Source organism: Brassica napus, chromosome A9, assembly GCF_020379485.1.
Source record: "Brassica napus cultivar Da-Ae chromosome A9, Da-Ae, whole genome shotgun sequence".
In the NCBI taxonomy this organism is placed as follows: domain Eukaryota; kingdom Viridiplantae; phylum Streptophyta; class Magnoliopsida; order Brassicales; family Brassicaceae; genus Brassica; species Brassica napus.
In genome coordinates, this window is record NC_063442.1 from 10,288,464 (window position 1) to 10,307,887 (window position 19,424).

Below are 19,424 nucleotides of genomic sequence, written 5' to 3' on the forward strand. Positions count from 1 at the left end.
CCTGGATTATCGCTATTGGTAAGGTAATACGGTGAGTGAATGCAGTCTGGTGAAATCGCTGCGATGATCAGAGGTTCAGGGGACGACCAAGCTGATGATTCCGGAATAGGAGCTCGATGAGTCGCCGATGAAGCCTGTCTAGCCCCGCGACGAGTAGATCTTCGCGCGATCACCATTGTTGAAGCTTGACGTCATGATTTGACTCGAAACTTGGCGGAATAACCAGAGATTCGATCACGAGCTGAAGAAAGATCGATCGTGAGAATCAACGATCAATCGAGGTCAACAAAAGCAAGAAAGGAAACGGATCGGTTGAGGTTTGATCCTCAACGCTCTGATACCATGTTAGAGTTCATGAATCGAGGAAGAAGATGAAGTCATAACAAACTTTCTATTTTGGATAAAATGATAAAAGTTGTTACAAGGAGGCTTATATAGTGAGCTTATGTACTGGTTAACATTGAATACTAAACCAGACTAAACCAATCACTAAACCAATAATTTGGTTAACGGTTCTATACTCTAATAAACTATCTACAAAGAAAACCTTTTGAATCCTAAGATGATAACCCAAAAAATAGTTCATTGCTTCAAAGACTGAGTGAATCATCCATCAAGCAGTTAAATCAGAATCGAAATTATTGTTTTAACATCAGTGATCACAGTCTAGAAAATACACATGGTATTTCTCAAAAAAATAATAATAATACACATGTTAACAACATTTTTTGTAATTCCTCTAATAATTAAAATGATTTTGAAAGTAAATATTTGTATTACCTTTAAAATTTCAAACTGTTAATTTTTACCTTTAAAAGTTTTCAAACACAAGTTCCTGTATCTGACTAACCGTGAATATTGTCAGCTATACATCCGACCACCGAGTTATCGTTTTCATAATGTATGTGAACACAGAAACATCTCTAGAAAAAAAAATATTATGCCAAGTTAAAAAAAAAATTTCGGTACTGAAAAGTCAAAATGGCTGAAACATCAGCCACAAGCAACCGAAATATCATAGAAGACGGCAATTGTTGTATGCATGAGACACAGAATACAAGTTTAAAAGAATCTCCGTAACCTTGAATGAATACACGCAAATTTCTATTGACTTTTTCATAGCCTTAAAAGAAATAAATTTTAACAAAAGTTTGGGGACTATTCCCTCTTTGAATTTTCAATACCGCATCGTATATGAATTCACGTATTCAATAAAAACAGATTTTTTTTTTTGGTTAAAAAAAAACAGATTTTAACATAAGTTTGGCGATCATTTTTTTATTAAGGTTTGCTCAAAAATAAGTATACAGCCATATACAAGTACACAGTGAAAACATAATTAAGTAAAAGAGAAAATCACATTTTAACCTTCAAAATGATACATACAGGCAGTTTAAACTTAACTTTTGCTAAAACTTATAACACTCAAACAAATTTTCTTATCATATCAAACCTCACGTATTTACAAAACAGTAAATTTGTTAGATGACATGGCATTTAAAAATATTATTACAAAAATATTATCATTTTATTATTTAATATATAATTAAGAAAATATAATTTTGATTAAATTAAGAAAAAATAAACATTTAAAAAACCTAAATTTTCTTATTTATAAAATAAATTTAATACATTAAATTATAAAAACTAAAATTATGAAAAGTGTATAAAAAATTAAAATTTAAAATAAGTGTTAAAATTTTCTCTTCATAAACCATTTAATTTTAAAAAAGAGTTTTGAAAAGGTTAAACAGAAATAATTATTTTTCAAAAATTACACTTAAGACAAAATATTTTATTTTAAATACAGCATTGTGAGATACAAAAGATTTTTATTAAAATCTAATGTATTAAAAATATTTATAATTTTCAAAAGAAATATTTTTTAGTTTTTCTAAATTATTAATTTTTACTTTGTGTAAAATTATTTATTTTCTTAATTATATAATAAATAATAAATTAATAATTTAAATCATTTTAAGAATAATTTTTTTGAAAATGCCACGTCATCTAATAGAGTTACTGTTATGCCAATTTTTTTTTACAGGAAGCACGTTTGGTTTGATACAAAGTGGTTGAATTTTAAATTTCTTGTAGATAACACTTTCAAGATTAAAAATGCGATCACTTTCAATATTAAAAATGCGATTTTCCGTAATTGAAATGATATAACATTAAAACTAGGAAAATAATAGCTAGATATATAATAAAGAACTACAATCAGTTGCACAAAAGAAGAAGAAGAGAAATACTATCATATTATTCTATTGAAATATTATAGTTATAATTTTCTATCAATATATGATAGGTTCTTTAGTTTTTGTTTAGTATCTGTGACAAAGACTGATCGAGTACACGCTGAATCTCTCTGGTTTAAAAATTACGGAAATGAAGATGCAATATTCATTTTAGAAAATAGAAGTACGACTGAAAAATTATTTTTGTCTTTGCCTTTGATTTTTGTGGTGTGGAGTAGAACAAGGATGGCCATATACACGACATAGCCAAGTGATTCAAAGGCCACAAGCACTTCTAATTAATTGGGATAACTAAAATTTAGAAACGTATAATTATTATTTTGACAGCACCATCATCTCATTAATTTTGGTAAATTTGTATTCAAAGAAAACCATCGAAGTTTTTTTACTTTAAATAACGTACGTAAAAGATGAAATAATATGTAAAGCATGTAACTAGCATAGTTTTATCAAAATACATTCTAAACTTGGTAGAATTGTAGAAATTTCTTTGCCATAGTCAATTTAAAGGCTTTATATAAGATGTAGTTTTGATTCCCGCGAAATACAATTTTTATAGGCCAAATTGGCTAGAAATACACAAAACATAAGTTAATTAGTAGATCATGCAACGGAAAATATATTTAGATAGTTGGAGAGAGAAACAGAGGCGAAAAGACTCACCTGACCCTGGGAACTTAGCTTGCGCTGTATATAGATAGCATGCAGTGCTAGGGTAAGATAGATAGGTCTGCAATACGCTTTGTGTCAGTTAATACATGTGTGGTCGATCAAAAGGAAAAAAAAAAGGAGTACAATTGCCCACAAATTTACGAAGATGAAATCTTTAACTTACTCTTATGGCATTTGGAAAAAGGATAAATATTTTTTTTTAAACACTGTCTTTCTAACCAAAGCAAGATACAAAGGTAGGGATACATGGATCACAACATTAAGCCGGCTGATCATATATTAACGTCACCGGAAAGAAAACCGGCGAAATAAAAGTTTCCTAGAAACTACAGCCCTACCACAAGGAATCAAACTAACAAAGAACAAGATGAACAACAAGATAAATTCAGAATAAAATATGGAACACAAAATTAAAACCAACAGATACAGAGATACCAAGCACCCAAATCAACCAAAATCCTTGTGAACCTTCAACAAAATTACCAAATTCATTGATAACTGATTGATAACTGACCCCACCTAACCGCCACAGTTGTGATTGGAGCTCGTCTTCTTACACTGAGGATCTATGCGTCTCTCATCAATCCACCCGCATGAGCGTAGGTCGCACTGGAGGATGCAGGTCCCGGAGAACCTCCATCGACAAACAAAGATCTCACATCAATCGGGAAAAATCCTAACTTCAGCGACGACTTCGATGACGGCGCGTCAGAGATGAACTATGATTGGAAGCTCCGGCGTAGTGGCGCGTTACTCGTTTCCCCCGGGCAACAAAACTTCTTCCTCCTTGACCGATTCACTCTCCATCATCACGGCGTTGTTCTCTTCCTCCTCTTCTTCTTATCCGTTAAGCTTAGACTTCAGTTTACTAATCTGCATCAAAAAGTTTCAGTCTTCAATATAAAGTTTCAATCTTTAAGCATAAAGTTTCAATCATCAAACATAAAGTTTTAATCTTTAAGCAGGAAAAAGTTTGAATTTTTGTTACTTCTTGAAAAAGAGAATCATTGTTCCGTCTTTTGATCCATAAGAGAGAGGAAATAGAGGAAAATGAAATAATTTTTTTAAACAATAATATGATGTGCAAATACAACTGTCAGAAGTAGTGTGATAGGGATAAAGTTTGAGATTATAATTTTATTAACAGTGCATTGTTCAGTTAGCTAAATAATGTTTCAATCGTGTATATCCAGTGCAATTACCCATTTTTATATTAAATAACGCAAAACATTCTCCAAGGTTCAAGAGTATTTGGCTCAAATAGGCCTTTGGGGTATGATCTGGTAGAAATATAGGATTTGGTCTTCCTTCAGTTAGCCAGTATAGCGCGGGGATAATTGCTTCCTCAAGCTTATTTCTAATTCTGATGTTATCGGTTGTTTCTTGGGCTTGGATCATGCAGTATGAGCTCCGATTTAAAGATTTGGATTTGTAATTAGGGAATAGTAGTTTGGTAGTTCATGTTTATTTTATATTGGTTAAAATATGATTATGTACATAGTTAATAATTTTTTTTATTTAGAAAATATGCAAACTAAATATTTTATTAATATGTGCGCGTAAAACGACGGTTAAAATTATACGGATGGAATATATAACAGAAAATTACTTTCTACATAAAATCCAAAATATACAAAATAAATATTTTATTAAACTATGTATCCAACTTCAAAGCATCTATGGATAGTTCGAACTCAATGGAAGAGCCGTTCCATAACATTGTTTGCTAGGCTAATTCATTCATTTACACTTATAAGAAGTGTGCCCGAAGATATATGTTTTAATTAACAACATGCATATGAAGATTTGTGCTAATATTCTTAAAATAATGGTACTATCAAATTTATATAAATTAGTTGCCTTGTTTATCGTTCTTTAAATTTACAAAAACACATATTTGAGTCTTTCATTAAAAAAACTAACTAGATGATAAAAACTTTAAACATATTATTGATTGAGAGGAAACGATTGTTCTGACCGGTAACATTATCAAGTGGAATTACAAAAATATATTATGCCCTATGATTTTTTTTTGTAAAAGTTATTAAACATAAACAAGTGCTTCAAATATTCTCAAGTAGGCACGGCTCTGATCAACATAAAGGTATATAAATTACAATATGCATGAAATTCAATAAAAATCTGTGGTTAATTGATTCGGTGCTAAGTTTGGGTTTTGTGCATAGGGGTCATATTTAACTGGTTACAGTTCCGTATGTCGTTTTCGTTACAGCTGCATTCAACATGCATATGTACGTTTTGGTCGTTTTGTCTCGCAGAGTTAGAATCCGAAAATTGTGGTTTCATTAGAGTTCGTTAAAAGAAAAATATTGTACAATTGAAAGGAAAAGAACCGTTGAAAACAGGTGTGGAAGGGAGGGAAAGAGTGTGAGTGGTGGACTTTGTACTATTTTCGTATTTTATGAAAATATTGTTTAAGTAAGTGTGACAGAGTGAGGGGTGGATATATATATATATAATTCTTTTAAAAGAGTGGTGGATATATTAGTGATTGAAGTGATATTGACTGAAGTGATACTTATCAAATTTCCACCTTTCATAGGAATTCGAGTTTTATCTTTTTGTTGTAACATATTTCGATTTCTTTTTTGGTTTAATCAGATTTTGTATTTAGCAGTGGCTATTTTGTATTGTTTCGATCCGGAACTGATCAGTTTCTTCATGGTCTTATATCTTTATCAGGTCGATTGTAATAAAAGTTCGATCTTGGATCAGTTTCTCGAAGAGACTCTCGGTGAATCAAATCAATCCCAGCCAACCTTTAATCAAACGAAAGCACCAACCTTTGCAGGGCAATATTAACAAAGAGAGTAAAGTGAAAATATCTGCATTAACATTAATATGTGTATAATGTTCACTACAAGTGTTTAATTATCTACTCTAACTACTCATTTACAAGTATTATGAACACTAATAGTCCCCTTCAAGATGGCGTTGGAAGTTCATGAAAACCCATCTTGGACATGAGTTTATAAAACAGAGTAGAATTGAGTGGCTTAGTGAACGGATCCGCGAGCTAATTCTCTGATCTCACATGAAGTGTCTTGATCTGACCAGCTACAATCTTCTCTGAAATGGAGTGACAATCCCTATCTATATGCTTGGTTCTCTCGTGATATACATGGTTCTTAACTATATGAAGAGCTGCAGTACTATCACAATAAAGAACTGGTATTATTGGAGCAGAAACCTGCAATTCATTTACCTTTCGAGATAGCCATATAACTTTTTTAGTAGTGAAGGCCATAGAACAATATTCAGCCTCAGCGGATGAATGAGAAAAGACAAATTGATTCTTCGATTTCCAGGACACCAAAGAGTTGCCAATGAAGATGCAAAACCCGGAGATAGAACGTTGAGAAGCAGGACATTGTGACCAATCTGAATCACACAATGCTTTGACCTGAAAGTCATCATGAACGGGGTAAAATATAGCTTGGCCGATGGTTCATTTGAAATAATGAAGAACTTTTTGTGCAGCTTTGAGATGAGGAACTTGAGGAGTTGAAGAATATTGTCATAGCTTTTGAACAGCAAAGCATATGTCCGGACGTATAATGGTAAGATATAGTACTTTCCCAATCCTCGATAAGCTTCAGCATTAGGAATGAGTTCACCATCTTGAGACGAAAGCTTGATGCTAGGATCCATGGGAACAGGGGAAAGACGACAATCCAGTAATCCAGCATCAGTAAGAAGGTCAAGTATATACTTGTGTTGATATAAGGAAATCCCTAATGCAGAACAACCAATTTCAATGCCCAGGATGTATCTCGGTTAGCCAATATCCCGGAACTCAAAACAAGAAGACAGTTGAGTGATCAACATAGAGATAGAAGTCTCTGAATTGCTGGCAATGAGAATATCATCTATGTAGACCAGAACCATGAGAAACTTGTCAGCCGAATGAGACCAAAAGAGAGTGTGATCACCATTAATATTTTCATGACGAGATGCTTGTTTAAGCCCGTAGATAGACTTCTTGAGTATTAATATTGCATTATGTGGCAGATTGTCCCCCTTTCTTTCTGCATAACCTTGAGGAATATCCATATATATCTCTTCAGACAAATCACTATTGAAAAAAGCGTTAGAAATGTCTAACTGATGAAGAAACCATTTCTTCTTAGCAGCCAGGGCAAATATCATTTTGACAGTCACCATCTTGGCAACCGGAGAGAAGGTATCCACAAAGTATATTCGTTCTTGATGTGTATACCCTTTTGCCACTAAACGACCTTAGGACGCTCAACTGATCCGTTTGCATTCGGTTTGAGTTTAAATAGCCATATGCATCCAATGGTCTTCTTGCCTTCAGGGAGAAAACAAACTGACCAAGTATCAAACTTTTCTAAAGACTCAAACTCATCATCCACAGCTTTACACCAGATTTTGGAATTCTTCGCCTCATTAAAAGTGGAAGGAGCAATCATCATGCAGGTGGAAGAGTTGATAAAGTAAAAATAAGAAGAGGAAAGTTTGTCATAGGAAAGGAAGTCTGATAAAGGATAAAGAAAATGAACATAATTGCCCAAACAGTCTTTCAAATAAGATTGTCTTTTCTTTAAACGAGATGCAGTTTCAGAAAGCATGCCTACATCAGAAGGTGAATAGACATGAGCTGATGTTTCACCGGAAGATGGTGGTTAAGAAGGTACAATATCATCAGGAAGAGCAAGACGTGGAAAGAAAGCTTTTGCGGTGTCAGAAAGAGAGGAACCATAAAAATTAAATATTGTTTCATGAAATATGACAAGCCGAGAAGTGGAAATGCCATTAGTTTCACAATCAAGTAACATATAACGCTTATAACCTGTTGGATATCCTATAAATATGCAAGCTTTTGCCCTAGGATCAAACTTAGTTCTACCCTTAAGAGATGTACTCTTGTAACAAAGACAACCAAAACTTCTAAGAGAATGATTATCATGTATTTTGTTCATGAGAATTTGAATGGGAGATTTTTTTTAAGAACATGTCAAGGTAAGCGATTAATAAGAAACACAACAGTCATCATGCATTCCCCCCCCCCCCCCCCCCCCCCCCCCCCCCCGCTTCCGATATAGGATTGAAAGAGAAGTCCCTAGCAACATTTAAAATATGTTGGTGTTTCCTTTCTACTACTGAGTTTTGTTTTGGGGTTACAGGGCAAGAATACTTTTGTCTTTAAAAAGAGTTCCAAAAGTTACTCAAGAGCATTATCAATATTTCTAACAAACTTAATGGTTTTGCTAAATTGAGTTTCAATCATTTTGGTGAAAGTAGGAAAGACATACAAGATATCATATTTGGATTTTAACATATAAATCCAAGTAGCACGACTATTGTCATGAAATGTTTGTAACCATCATGAGTTTGAAAAGAGAATAGACCCCAGACGTCAATTGAATCAAATCAAAGCAATCGGTACTTATATGATTATCAGACGGGAATGATAAATGTTTTTGTTTTGCTTGAGGACAAACATTACAATGAAATGATTTTTTTTTCTTATATTTATTCAAGGACAAAAGATGAGATAAAGTATCAATCTTTTCCATAGATGGATGTCCTAAATGAGAATGCTAAATGCGATTATCTATGAAAGAAGCAAAAACTATTTTGTTCTGATTATTATTAAAAGAAGCAGGAAGCAGATAACCTGAATCAAGAACATAGAGGTTGTAAACTTTTCTACCCTTGCCAATCATCAACTCCCGTGTAAGATCATGTATAAAACAAGCACTAGAAGTGAAACCAACCATAGATTATGTATCCTTAGTAAGACAACTAACACTCAGCTAATTGAAATGAAATTGGGGAATGAACAATAAGTTTTTCAAAGTTATGTTATCACTGAGTGTAATTGGACCTATAACAATGATGCTCACTGAGTTTCAAGTTGGTAAAGTTACAAAGGTATTTAGTAAAGGTTTTAAAGTGGTGAAAAGAGATCTATTATGACAAACGTGATGTGTAGTACCCGAATCTATTACCCAAGACCAAACGTCACTTGATACTAATGCATTTTCAGAAGAGAGAGCTGAAAGCATGCCAATAAGAGAAAAAGTGTATAAAGGTAGGGACATACCAAACGCTTTGCAAGCCGATGGTACAACTAAAAGAGAAGGAAGAAGTCCATTACATATTGGTGTATCGCTCTGGTCTTGTAGTTAAGCACTGAAAGTAGACAATGAACTTTTGCAGTTGTTCTGGAGTAAGAGATGAAGACATGGAAGTATTCACAATATTTGAAGATGACTTATTTTTGTCACTTAACTCTGAAGTGATTGCATTTGTGGAAGCAGGTACATGTTGAGAGGAAGTTTTCTTCGGAGGATAAACTTTCCCTCTTGGTTTGAGACCCGATGGATAGCCATGGATCTTGTAGCATCAATTAATAATGTGACCAAAACCTCCATAATGAGTATACTGGACAAGACTTCCCATACGGAGCATTCACAGAGACTTGGAATGCACATGCATCAACACCAGACTGAGAAGAAGTTCTTGCAGAACGTTGACTATCTTCATGATTCAGAATATTGTATACCTCAGATAAAGATGGTGGAAAAATTTTCATGAGGATTTGACTATGCACATGATCATAACTGTCATTGAGACCCATGAGGAAGTCATTAACTCTGTTATTCTCATTTTAAGTCATGAGACCTTCAATCTTTTGAGCTAGAGCATGTAGACTGTTGAGTTTTTCCCATACGGATTGTGTCTTAGTATGATAAGAATACATATCCATGATTCCATGACGAAGAGAGTAGTTGATGACTAAGCTTGTATAGTCTTGAAAGATTTGAATTGTGGAATCGAGTGTATAAATCTTTCCACATTTCAGAGGCTGCTTTAAACTACAAAATACTTGTGTATATCTGTTTAGAGACACTGTTGAGCAACCATGATTTGACCATACTGTTGCAACGGTACGCAAACTTGTGGAAAGGATCATTCTCAGCCAGGACCGGTTTTAGGGGTGTGCGAGGAGTACTTAAGCACAGGGTCATAAATTTTGTTCTTAAATTTCCTTAAGATTTAGGGCCCAAAAATTTATAAAAATATCATTATCCAACAAATATGCACAAGGGAAGGGGCTGAAGAAAGTTCAGAGTTATAGGTATATCGCTGGGGAAGAAGAAGAAGCCAGAAACACGTGTCTTTACCTTGGTGAATTTGTAAATCAAAGATATCTTTAATCAACAAACTTTTAACATGTCATTGTTTTAATTATTTTAAATAATGTGTATATATTTATTTTAATATATAGCACAGGGCCTACGGAAGTCTTGAGCCGGGCCTGTTCTCAGCAAACATAACAATAAATCAATCAATAAATCCTAGTTTGTTCTTAACTTCTAAACTAATAGTCATAGCAATAGTCCAAATGCTATAGTTCGTTCCATCTAGAGCCTCAGATGCTAGTACTGAGCCTGAATGATTGGAGCGATGCAAGTGGTAAGGACTATGTATGTTATCAGGAGAGTTGGATACCTCAAACGGTTTAGAAGAGCGAATCACAGCTGGAACATCAAGATTAGGAAGATTAACAGCTCGATTTGAAGATCATAATGCTTCGCGACGAGGATCGGAAGCTGGAGAAGATTCACGATGAATTGGAGACTGAAGCTTTAGAGTTGAGCTTCTGTATTTCGAGTTACACTTTCAATTTTCCATTTTGTTAGACAAAACTGGAAGATATCAACGATGAATGATCGGGAAAGAAGAACTGATGATTGGATATTGCGAGATGCAGAGTGAAGATGGATCGAAGAAATCAAAAGTCGAAGAGTCGAGGAACAATGACGATCATAGATGAAGAAGATGATGAATGATCAGAGATAGTGAGTGAACGAAGACGATGATCGGAGGTGATCAGAGAAATGGTTGAGCTCAGCTCAGTCATTCTGATACCATATCAGCAAAGATCAGGGCCGTCCCTGCCATAAGGCAAGCGAGACAAGAGCTTTAGGCCACAAATTTTTTGAGGTCACATTTTTTGAAAAATGATTATGGTCAAGTGGTTAAAAATATTATTTTCACTTTTTGTTTGAATTGGAGTTTGCACCTTCAACATTATGGTTTATGTTGACTTGTAATGTTTTCTTCTTTTCTTTTACATGTGCGTTGTTCTCTTATTTTGAATTTTTATTTCTTTTGAAACAATCTCTTTTAGTTGAAATAATTTATTTGTTATCTATGCATGTGTTTCTATTTTTTTGTTACTTAGGATTACAAATAATAATAGTTTAAGCAAACTAGTGGTTTCTTATTTTACTAAAATATCTACTAATTATCTGATATTATATAATCTGACTGTACTAAACTAGTGGTTTTTATTTTACTAAGATATCTACTAATTATCTGATATTATAATTATCTAAAATATCTACTAAATTATATAGTACATGTATATTTATTTATAGTATAAATATATGATATTGTACATAAATATGCTTTAGGCCACCAAATTTACCGGGACGACACTGGCAAAGATAGTAAAATGAAAATATCTTCATTAATTAAGATTAATGTGTGTACAATGTTCACTATATATACAAGTGTTTAATTAATTACTCTAACTACTCATTTGCGTGTATTATGAACACTAATAGGCATTATCGTGTTTGTTGAGCCGTCAATCCTTAGCGGGCGGGAAGATCTCTGGGTCGGAGATATGCCGGAGACATGACCGCTCTCTAGTCAGACGGTTGAAGAAACTTATTTAGTTGAAATTGGATTCTTCAGTTGATATTGATTTCTTTGCAAACGAATGGATAAGGATGGAACGAAGACATGAAGATTTGTGGAAGCAGATTTTTAAAGTTCGAGGTGGTGAATTTTTCTGGCAGATGTGTCGCTGTTTTATGAAAACTCATCAAGCTGATGCGTGACCTATCAAACCATTTCAAAAATAATTAAATTAGTGTTCATTTTAGTTTGTTGGGTTTTGCCTTTTTAATCCGATATTAATGACATATTGTCACAAAAAAAAAAGGAAAAGAAAAGACTGAAGTGATAATTAGTGATATATCGGAAAAATGAAAACTTAATTGAAGGTTCAGTTTACTCGTGAAACAGTCTAATTAGTGTGCTTTTTTGAATTGGCTTACTAATTAATTATGCTTTTGCAAGGCGATAAACAAACAGTTTGGGTGTGACTGGTGACAAAGGGAATGAAGAGGAACATTATGTTCCTTAATATTCCTTAAAGATTTTACCGTTCATGAGGAATAAGTTTTCCTTTTTATTTCTCTTCATTCCTTTATTTGTAGAGAATTATAGAACAAATCAATTCCTCATCAATTTTGATAAGGAATGATATCATTCCTAAAAATTTATTCCTAAAAAATTATTCTTATTCATTCCCTTCCTATTCGTTCATATTGTTCCTATGATGATTATAGTCATACCCTTTGTCTGTCGTTCACAATTATTTTTTTGGTAGGCCCATTAGCGTTAAACACACCTTTGAAAACATACACGCTACTACAATTTTATGTCAAACCATTCAAAGCGGGATGGTTTTGATTCTTTGATCATTGTGACGAGTACTATGACCAGCATCAGCATGACGTTTTGATTTTATTTTTTGGTAAAATGTTATTTGCGTAGTATTTTTTTTAGCACGGCAATGGTTGATTATACAAATAACGCTGAAGATGACAAACTACACCATTGATAGGGCCATTATGTTTCCAGGATCCATCAAGGCATCAGCATAAAACAAGTACAGTAAACAGTATTTACATATGATGTAACAATTAAATAGTTTTGTTAATTAGCATTAATATATATTTAGCAGTGTTCTAAAATACGGCTGATACCCCCGTATATATATACGTTGTATATATGCTGTTTAGTAGTATATTGTACTGTTTTTAGAGTACGGCAGCATAATACAGTGATGGTTTGGATGAGTGCATATACGGTGTTTATACAGACATTTATAAGGTCACAGTATATATGCTACACTTTTAGTTAATGTAATTTTAGTAAACGGAAACTAAATAAAGAAAACCCTAACTTAACAATTCTCTCATATAAATAACACGTTTAGTTATGCTTGCTAGCTACGACGGACAATCAGTTCATATCATATAGGTACCAAGTCATCCCTGTCTTCCCCTATCGTTATTAGTTTTTTGTTCCTATGAAAGTATCCTTATATTTTTTTTATCCGGTTAATTATGCTAGTACAAATTATGAGAAACATTATATAGATGATATTACAGCCGACAATTCTACCTGTCTTATGAGGATTCACACCTGACTGCATCACCCTGAATAGTCCTATGATATCCATTTCTGACGGGTACTCTTTGCGCCATGCTGAAGATCTCTTGTAAGTGTTTTCTCTAATTTTTCTGTATAATTCGCCTTTTTCGGGAATTGAAACCCAGACCTCTTCTTATAGAAATTGTGTTGTCTGGGATTCGAATTCCAGAACTGGGTGTATAAGCCTTTAAATCTTGATCACTAGGCCACGATGTATCCTTATTTTAAGCCAGTAGGTTTTAAATACTTTATTCGGTAAGTTTATTTATTTTGATTCCGTGTGTGACTGTCTTAGTTTGTGATTAATTTTGATGAGCACATTTCTTAACCGATCACATATATAGAAAATTATTCTTGCGACAAAATGCAAAGTATCTTATATAATTCAGAGGAATTAGCAGTTGCGTTTGTATGGTTCTGACTTTCTAGGAAAAGATCATTAATATAGATTTGTTTACTAAATTATTCACGTGTCAGTAGTGTTGTTGGTCATCGTTATTTCTCTTGGTATTTTCAGGAATCTTTCAAACTCAATGAATACTAATTTGAATATGGATTCTGCTGGGACATTAGACAGAACAGTTTTGAAGAGAAATTCAAAAGATATATTGCTTGGGATTATGGAATTTTGGAATCCGAAGAACGTGGACAAAATTAAATGCAAATTGTGTGGGAAAGAATTTTCAGGAGGTGCTTATAGGATCAAAGAACACATTGCTAATATTCCTGGAAATGTTTCTGCTTGTCCAATGTCTTCAAAAGATGATAAAGAAAAATGCAAAAATGCTATTGAGGAAGCAAATAAAAAGAAAGAGAAGAAGGTGTTGTTAAATGATGAGTTAAAACTAACAGTTAATGTTCATGGTAGTGGAGCTTTGGAAGATGAGATTGCACTTCAAGAAATATGATCAAGAAAGAATGGAAAGAATTGAGTTTTTGAAACATTATAAATAGGAATCTTAAAATTTTCTAGTTTGTTAGGGAAATTTATCTCAGTTCATTTTCTCTCTAGGGTTTCAATTTTGTTTTGTTGTTTTCTCTATTTCACAACATCATTGCCGAGAGAGAAAATGAACTGAGATCAATTTCATCTACATATAACAGGCATACATTTACATATGGTTTTGAGGGACAGATATACTGTCGTAAAAAAAAGTCATCATAAAAATAATATCGATTGATATAGGTTATCCACAGTAACCATGGTTAACACGCAATATATGTACATGAACACCAAATGTTATCCCCAAAACACTAACAAGTCCATGGATACTAAGAAGTCATCCATATTTATGTATCCACCAAACTATGTACACAAATATCAAAATACATCGTACATAAATTTAAATTGTTTTTTTTAATTATGAAAAATACAAATGTACATATGGATATCAAAATATCAAGAAAAAGATGATATATTTTATATATTTATTTTATAAAGTAGAATAAATAGTAGTGACAAAAATATTATGTTAGGAAAATTTTAAAAAACAATTAGTGTAAAAAATATTATTTTGTGAGAAAGAGAGATAAAGTATATACTTCTATAGTATATTTTTCTTTCATACGATAATATTTTATTTGGTACATCTATTATTTAGCCAACAATTATTTTTATTAATTTAAATTTGTATCTTTTTAGTTACTTTCTATTTATTTTTTTACCTAATTGGTTAACTCATGATTATCCAACAAGGGTATTTCTGTCTCAAAAATTTTCAAAACACATACAAAATGCTCCTCCATCAGAATGTGTCTATTTAAATAAAGTAAAGAAACAATGTGTCTTAAAGTATAAAGACACAATGGTTTACTATGAGTGGACGGACCCGACATTTGAACCCAAATCTAATCCAAAAAATCTGAGATCAAATCCAATCCGATATAGAAAATTACTCAAACAACTATTGAGTTAGAAAAATTGGATATCCGAATCCAAAATCATTTGATAACCAAAGTCACTCTTTGATAAATGATCACTATGAGTCAGATTCAATAGAATTTGATCAATAATTTTTTTCTGTTCTTAAGATGGAGAACTGGGCCAAAGATTATCTTTCTTTATCATCAATCGAATCACTATCCGCGAGCCAGGATTCGATTTTATCATCAATCCAATCACCGCTTCCATTTTTTCTTTTTCTTAGCAATGAATAGACTTAGATGTCTCGTATTTCTCGAAAAAGTGATTCGATTGATGTGATTTGGTATGACACTTATGAGATGATGATATCGATGAAGTTTATTTTCAAATCTTTCTTCTTAGAACGTATTGATTTGACTCCATAAGCGGGATCACCACTCCGTAGCATGTCGACGCCAGAACCTTGTATTTCTTCTAGACAATCTCCTAACTGTTCCAGAGCAACTAGAAAAAGATTCTTTAACCAGAAAGAATTCTATTCATATGTAGGATACCTATCTATAAGTTTCGCAACTCAATCATGTATGATGGAATCATCAAAGATTTGATCTTTTCGAATTCTGTATGTAACTCACTATAGGCTCGGAAAACAAAGAGAAGATGTGTACGAACGATATATCAAGCAACAAAAGAATAAAAATGATTGAATATAGGACCTCACGACATTTGGCAATCTCAGATGTGTCGATATCAATGATGACTCATTATTTCGATGAATCATTTCTTCGGACAGAAAAAAATTATGTAAAGACTTACTCGAAATCTCACCTATCAGATTTCTTTGTGGAAGAGACAGTTTTTTTCTAAAGAATTTGCCATGATATATATAATCCATGCATAATATCATGAAAAATGGATACAAATTTTTTACTGTTACTTAGTATCCGCAATAGGTCTGAAAAATTATCTAAAAATATCAAATTTAGATATTTGTACCCTTTTGAAGTAAGGAACCATGAGAGTTGAAAAAGCACTATCTCGTTGAAAGGTTCTATCCATCTGTCCTTTGACAATGCATTTTTTTAGGCAAAGACTCCGTTTTTTCCTCTATAAATATTTCTCAGAACATGGAGTGTGAATCAAACCCACGTTTGAATTGAAATTGAGATACTGATGCAAGCTCTTCTCTTCTGAATCGGATAGATTCATATCTGAAAGAGTTTGACAATACGTTCTTTCAAAATTGACTCTTTGTCCCTCTATTGTGTTCCAGAAATGTCTGCAATCGAGTAAATAGCTCTACAAGCTAATGGATCGGAACGAATTGAAAAATGAAAAGATTTGTACAAATTATACTTTTCGTCACCACTTTGTAGAAAATCGTTAGATATAAATATGTTAGATACGTGTGACTCGATTGACGAAGGTGAATTGTATCTCTCTCCAAAAAAAACACGTTTTCTTACCACCACACAAAGAAAATATTAAAATACCCAAATTTATATAAAATGTTTCCTTAAAACATATATTTCCTTATACCTAGACATTTTGTATTTTTTGTTGATAACTTGGGTATTTTGGTTATTTAAACTTCAGTTTATTTTCAGATATTTATATTAGTTCAGGTATAAATATAAGATTTGATAAAAACCAAAATATTTCCATTATATATATGAATATTTAATAAAAGTTTTGGATACTTCAGTTATATCTGAAAATAATCGAACCTGAAACTTACCGAATTGAACCAAATCCAAATATAAAATTATCAGAGAAGGTAGTAAACATCTTAACCAAAATATTTAAACCAAATCCAAATAGGTACCCGAACATCCACCTCTATAGTTTACAACAAAACCGAAATAATTTTAAAACTTAAAATCCTTTGACTTTTTTAAAAATATTTAGAAAAAAAAATTTCCAAAAACTGAAAAGGGTCTAAAAAATTTTTTGCCCATAAATCTTACTTTTAAACTGACTAGGAAGACCCGAAGCCCCATACATCACCCTATAGGGTGTGATCCACTTTTGGTACTCATTTGTGAGAAGGAAGTACCACGGCATATGCAAGCACTTCTCCAAAAAAAGACTTACTTTTATTAGCCCCAAATAAATAATCAAACGAAACACGAATTTTGTTTTATATAAACTCACATGATATATTGTGTAAGACAATCAATTTCATTCAAATAGTAAATTACATTTAAAAGGATTTTACATTTTTATGGAATATATAACAATTAAACTAAAATTTGATATCATATGTGGCATATTTAATTTATCTAACTTATCTTTTTAAGCAAAAAAAAAAAAATTATCTAGCTGATTCTAGGAGGAAAATACACTTTCATAGCTGTAATTAATCTGCTTCTGTTATTAGTATACATCTTGCAACCATGGAGTAGAAAGAGACGTATAGACCTTTCTTGACGTAAACAGATACGCATACATATGTGAGATCACGTGTGTATATATAAATTTATCTATATACTGTATCAACTATATTGTGTCTGCATAAATACATACATACATAGCTATGTAGATTATGGGTGCCAGTTCATGTTAGGGAGCTGAAACGCCTGTCTTAAAACCCCATGATCAGCTAGAGTCGACGTCGTATCGATGACTCCATTTCCATGAAACCCTGAACTCTGAGGAATTTCACTAAGCATTGAGACAAATGAGACATTGTAGTTGTCATTATTGAGATCACTCGTATGATGGAACCTCTTGCTCGATAAGAAGGACCCGAAAGAAGATGATCCAGAGGCCTCATGACCTATACGATACTGACCACACAAGGAACGTTTGTCTGAAGAAACGGCCATACCATCGAAAAAGTGTTCTTCGTTATTATTATTGTTGTTGTTGTCTAAGACCGATGTGGAAGATGAATTAGCAGATGATTTTGAGAGCATTCCTTCCATGAGATCTTCTCTTAGTAATACTCTCTCCATTGTTGGTCTTTGTGAACTATTCTTCTTATAGATCCTACAAAGAACCCAATCGTCTAGCTGCGATTTTTGGATTCGTATTACATTAATAAATACACCAAACCATATTACATATATTTAGTATATAATAATTAATAGCGTACGCGTTAGTCGTATCAACTCATTTAATAGAGACTATCATGAATTATACCCAAAATAATATTTTTGCTCGAGTTTCCCACGTGAAACAATGTTGTAGACTAACAAGTAGATGTTAGATAATTTTCCACGTGGTGACGGTATGAGGACCTTATTTTATATCTTAGAATCTATATAAGCCGATGACCAAAAATTGTTAGTAGATGTTAGACCATTTCGCATACCCGTAGTGAGTTTTTCCTTGACGTGGTTGAGTCGGGTGGCTTGGCAGCTGTGTTAAGGTTACCATCAGTGAGGCGATATTCATGCATGATCCAATCAGTTTTAATCCCTTTAGGAGGTTTTCCACCATAGAACACAAGCGCTTTCTTGACCCCAACCTTGTGACTATTGCACGTAAATATTGGTTTATCGGTTCCCGTGGCTTTCCAGTAACCAGAAGTTGCTGCCCGATTCGGCCTAACCCCATTGGGATACTTCCGATCTCTAGGACTAAAGAAGTACCACTCTTGTTCTCCAAAACTCGCCTTGCCTAAACCATTCAAAATACCGTACGTTAACCAAGTGATCACCATCCATCAGTAAAAGAAAAGATGTCAATGGACTCATAATCTAACTAACTATGCATTTTAATCGAAACAGCAAAAAACAAATTAGGAAATATATAGGTAAGTGTATATACTTGGAAGCTCCCAAGGATCAAACTTGTAAAGATCAATCTCGGCGATGATTGAGACCGGTAGTGGAATAGAAGCAGCTTTCTTCTTGAGGTAATGAACTACAAGTTCTTCGTCGGTCGGATGAAACCGAAATCCGGGAGGGAGATGCGGATGACCCGGCCCTATGGTCGAATCCCCCATGTTTTCCATCAACTCGCTATTTTCAAATGAGTTATTCTACGAAGACCGTCTCATGATACTCAAGGGAGAATATGTAAGCAGAGGATTTTGATATTTTGGAGAGTGAAGGCGTATCATATAAGATGCAAGAAGAAATAGGTGTTAGGTTTGTGTGTGCATACGAGTACCGAACTGGGTCCCTTGATAAGAAAATGACACGTGGCTAATCGTGGGGCCCAGAATAAGCGGCCAATGTGCATTAAATGTTGGAGAAAAGGCAGGTTTTTTCGAACTGCCTTATGTCATGCCTTTCTTATGCTACACATCACGCACATACCTCATTTTGGGTTTTTTTGCAAAACTTTTATATATAAGAATATAAATGTGGGAATTCTGTCTTATATGCATTTTT

General features: G+C 33.2%; 1 protein-coding gene and 1 long non-coding RNA gene across 2 annotated transcripts; both read right to left on the minus strand.

Moving 5' to 3' along the window:
• Positions 1 to 3,103: 3,103 nt before the first annotated feature.
• On the minus strand, positions 3,104 to 4,618 carry LOC125577850. The gene is made up of 2 exons (XR_007316250.1): positions 3,919 to 4,618; positions 3,104 to 3,803 (listed from the first exon to the last, which is right to left on the minus strand). It is a non-coding gene; the product is annotated as an uncharacterized LOC125577850 (long non-coding RNA).
• Positions 4,619 to 17,435: 12,817 nt separating this feature from the next.
• LOC106376715 (NAC transcription factor 25) lies at positions 17,436 to 19,156 on the minus strand. The gene is made up of 3 exons (XM_013816836.3): positions 18,856 to 19,156; positions 18,398 to 18,705; positions 17,436 to 18,095 (listed from the first exon to the last, which is right to left on the minus strand). The coding sequence occupies exons 1-3, from the start codon at positions 19,040 to 19,042 to the stop codon at positions 17,625 to 17,627; spliced, it is 966 nt and encodes a 321-aa protein (XP_013672290.1). The 5' UTR covers positions 19,043 to 19,156; the 3' UTR covers positions 17,436 to 17,624.
• Positions 19,157 to 19,424: the final 268 nt, after the last annotated feature.

What these genes read in the sequence shown, in the direction of transcription:
- LOC106376715 (XM_013816836.3), bottom strand. Translation starts at nt 19,042, where the DNA reads ATGGAAAACATGGGGGATTCGACCATAGGGCCGGGTCATCCGCATCTC. An exon ending in TGATCCTTGGGAGCTTCCAA is followed by an intron (nt 18,706 to 18,855) that starts GTATATACACTT and finishes TGAATGGTTTAG; the next exon opens with GCAAGGCGAGTTTTGGAGAA. An exon ending in CAAGGAAAAACTCACTACGG is followed by an intron (nt 18,096 to 18,397) that starts GTATGCGAAATG and finishes CAAAAATCGCAG; the next exon opens with CTAGACGATTGGGTTCTTTG.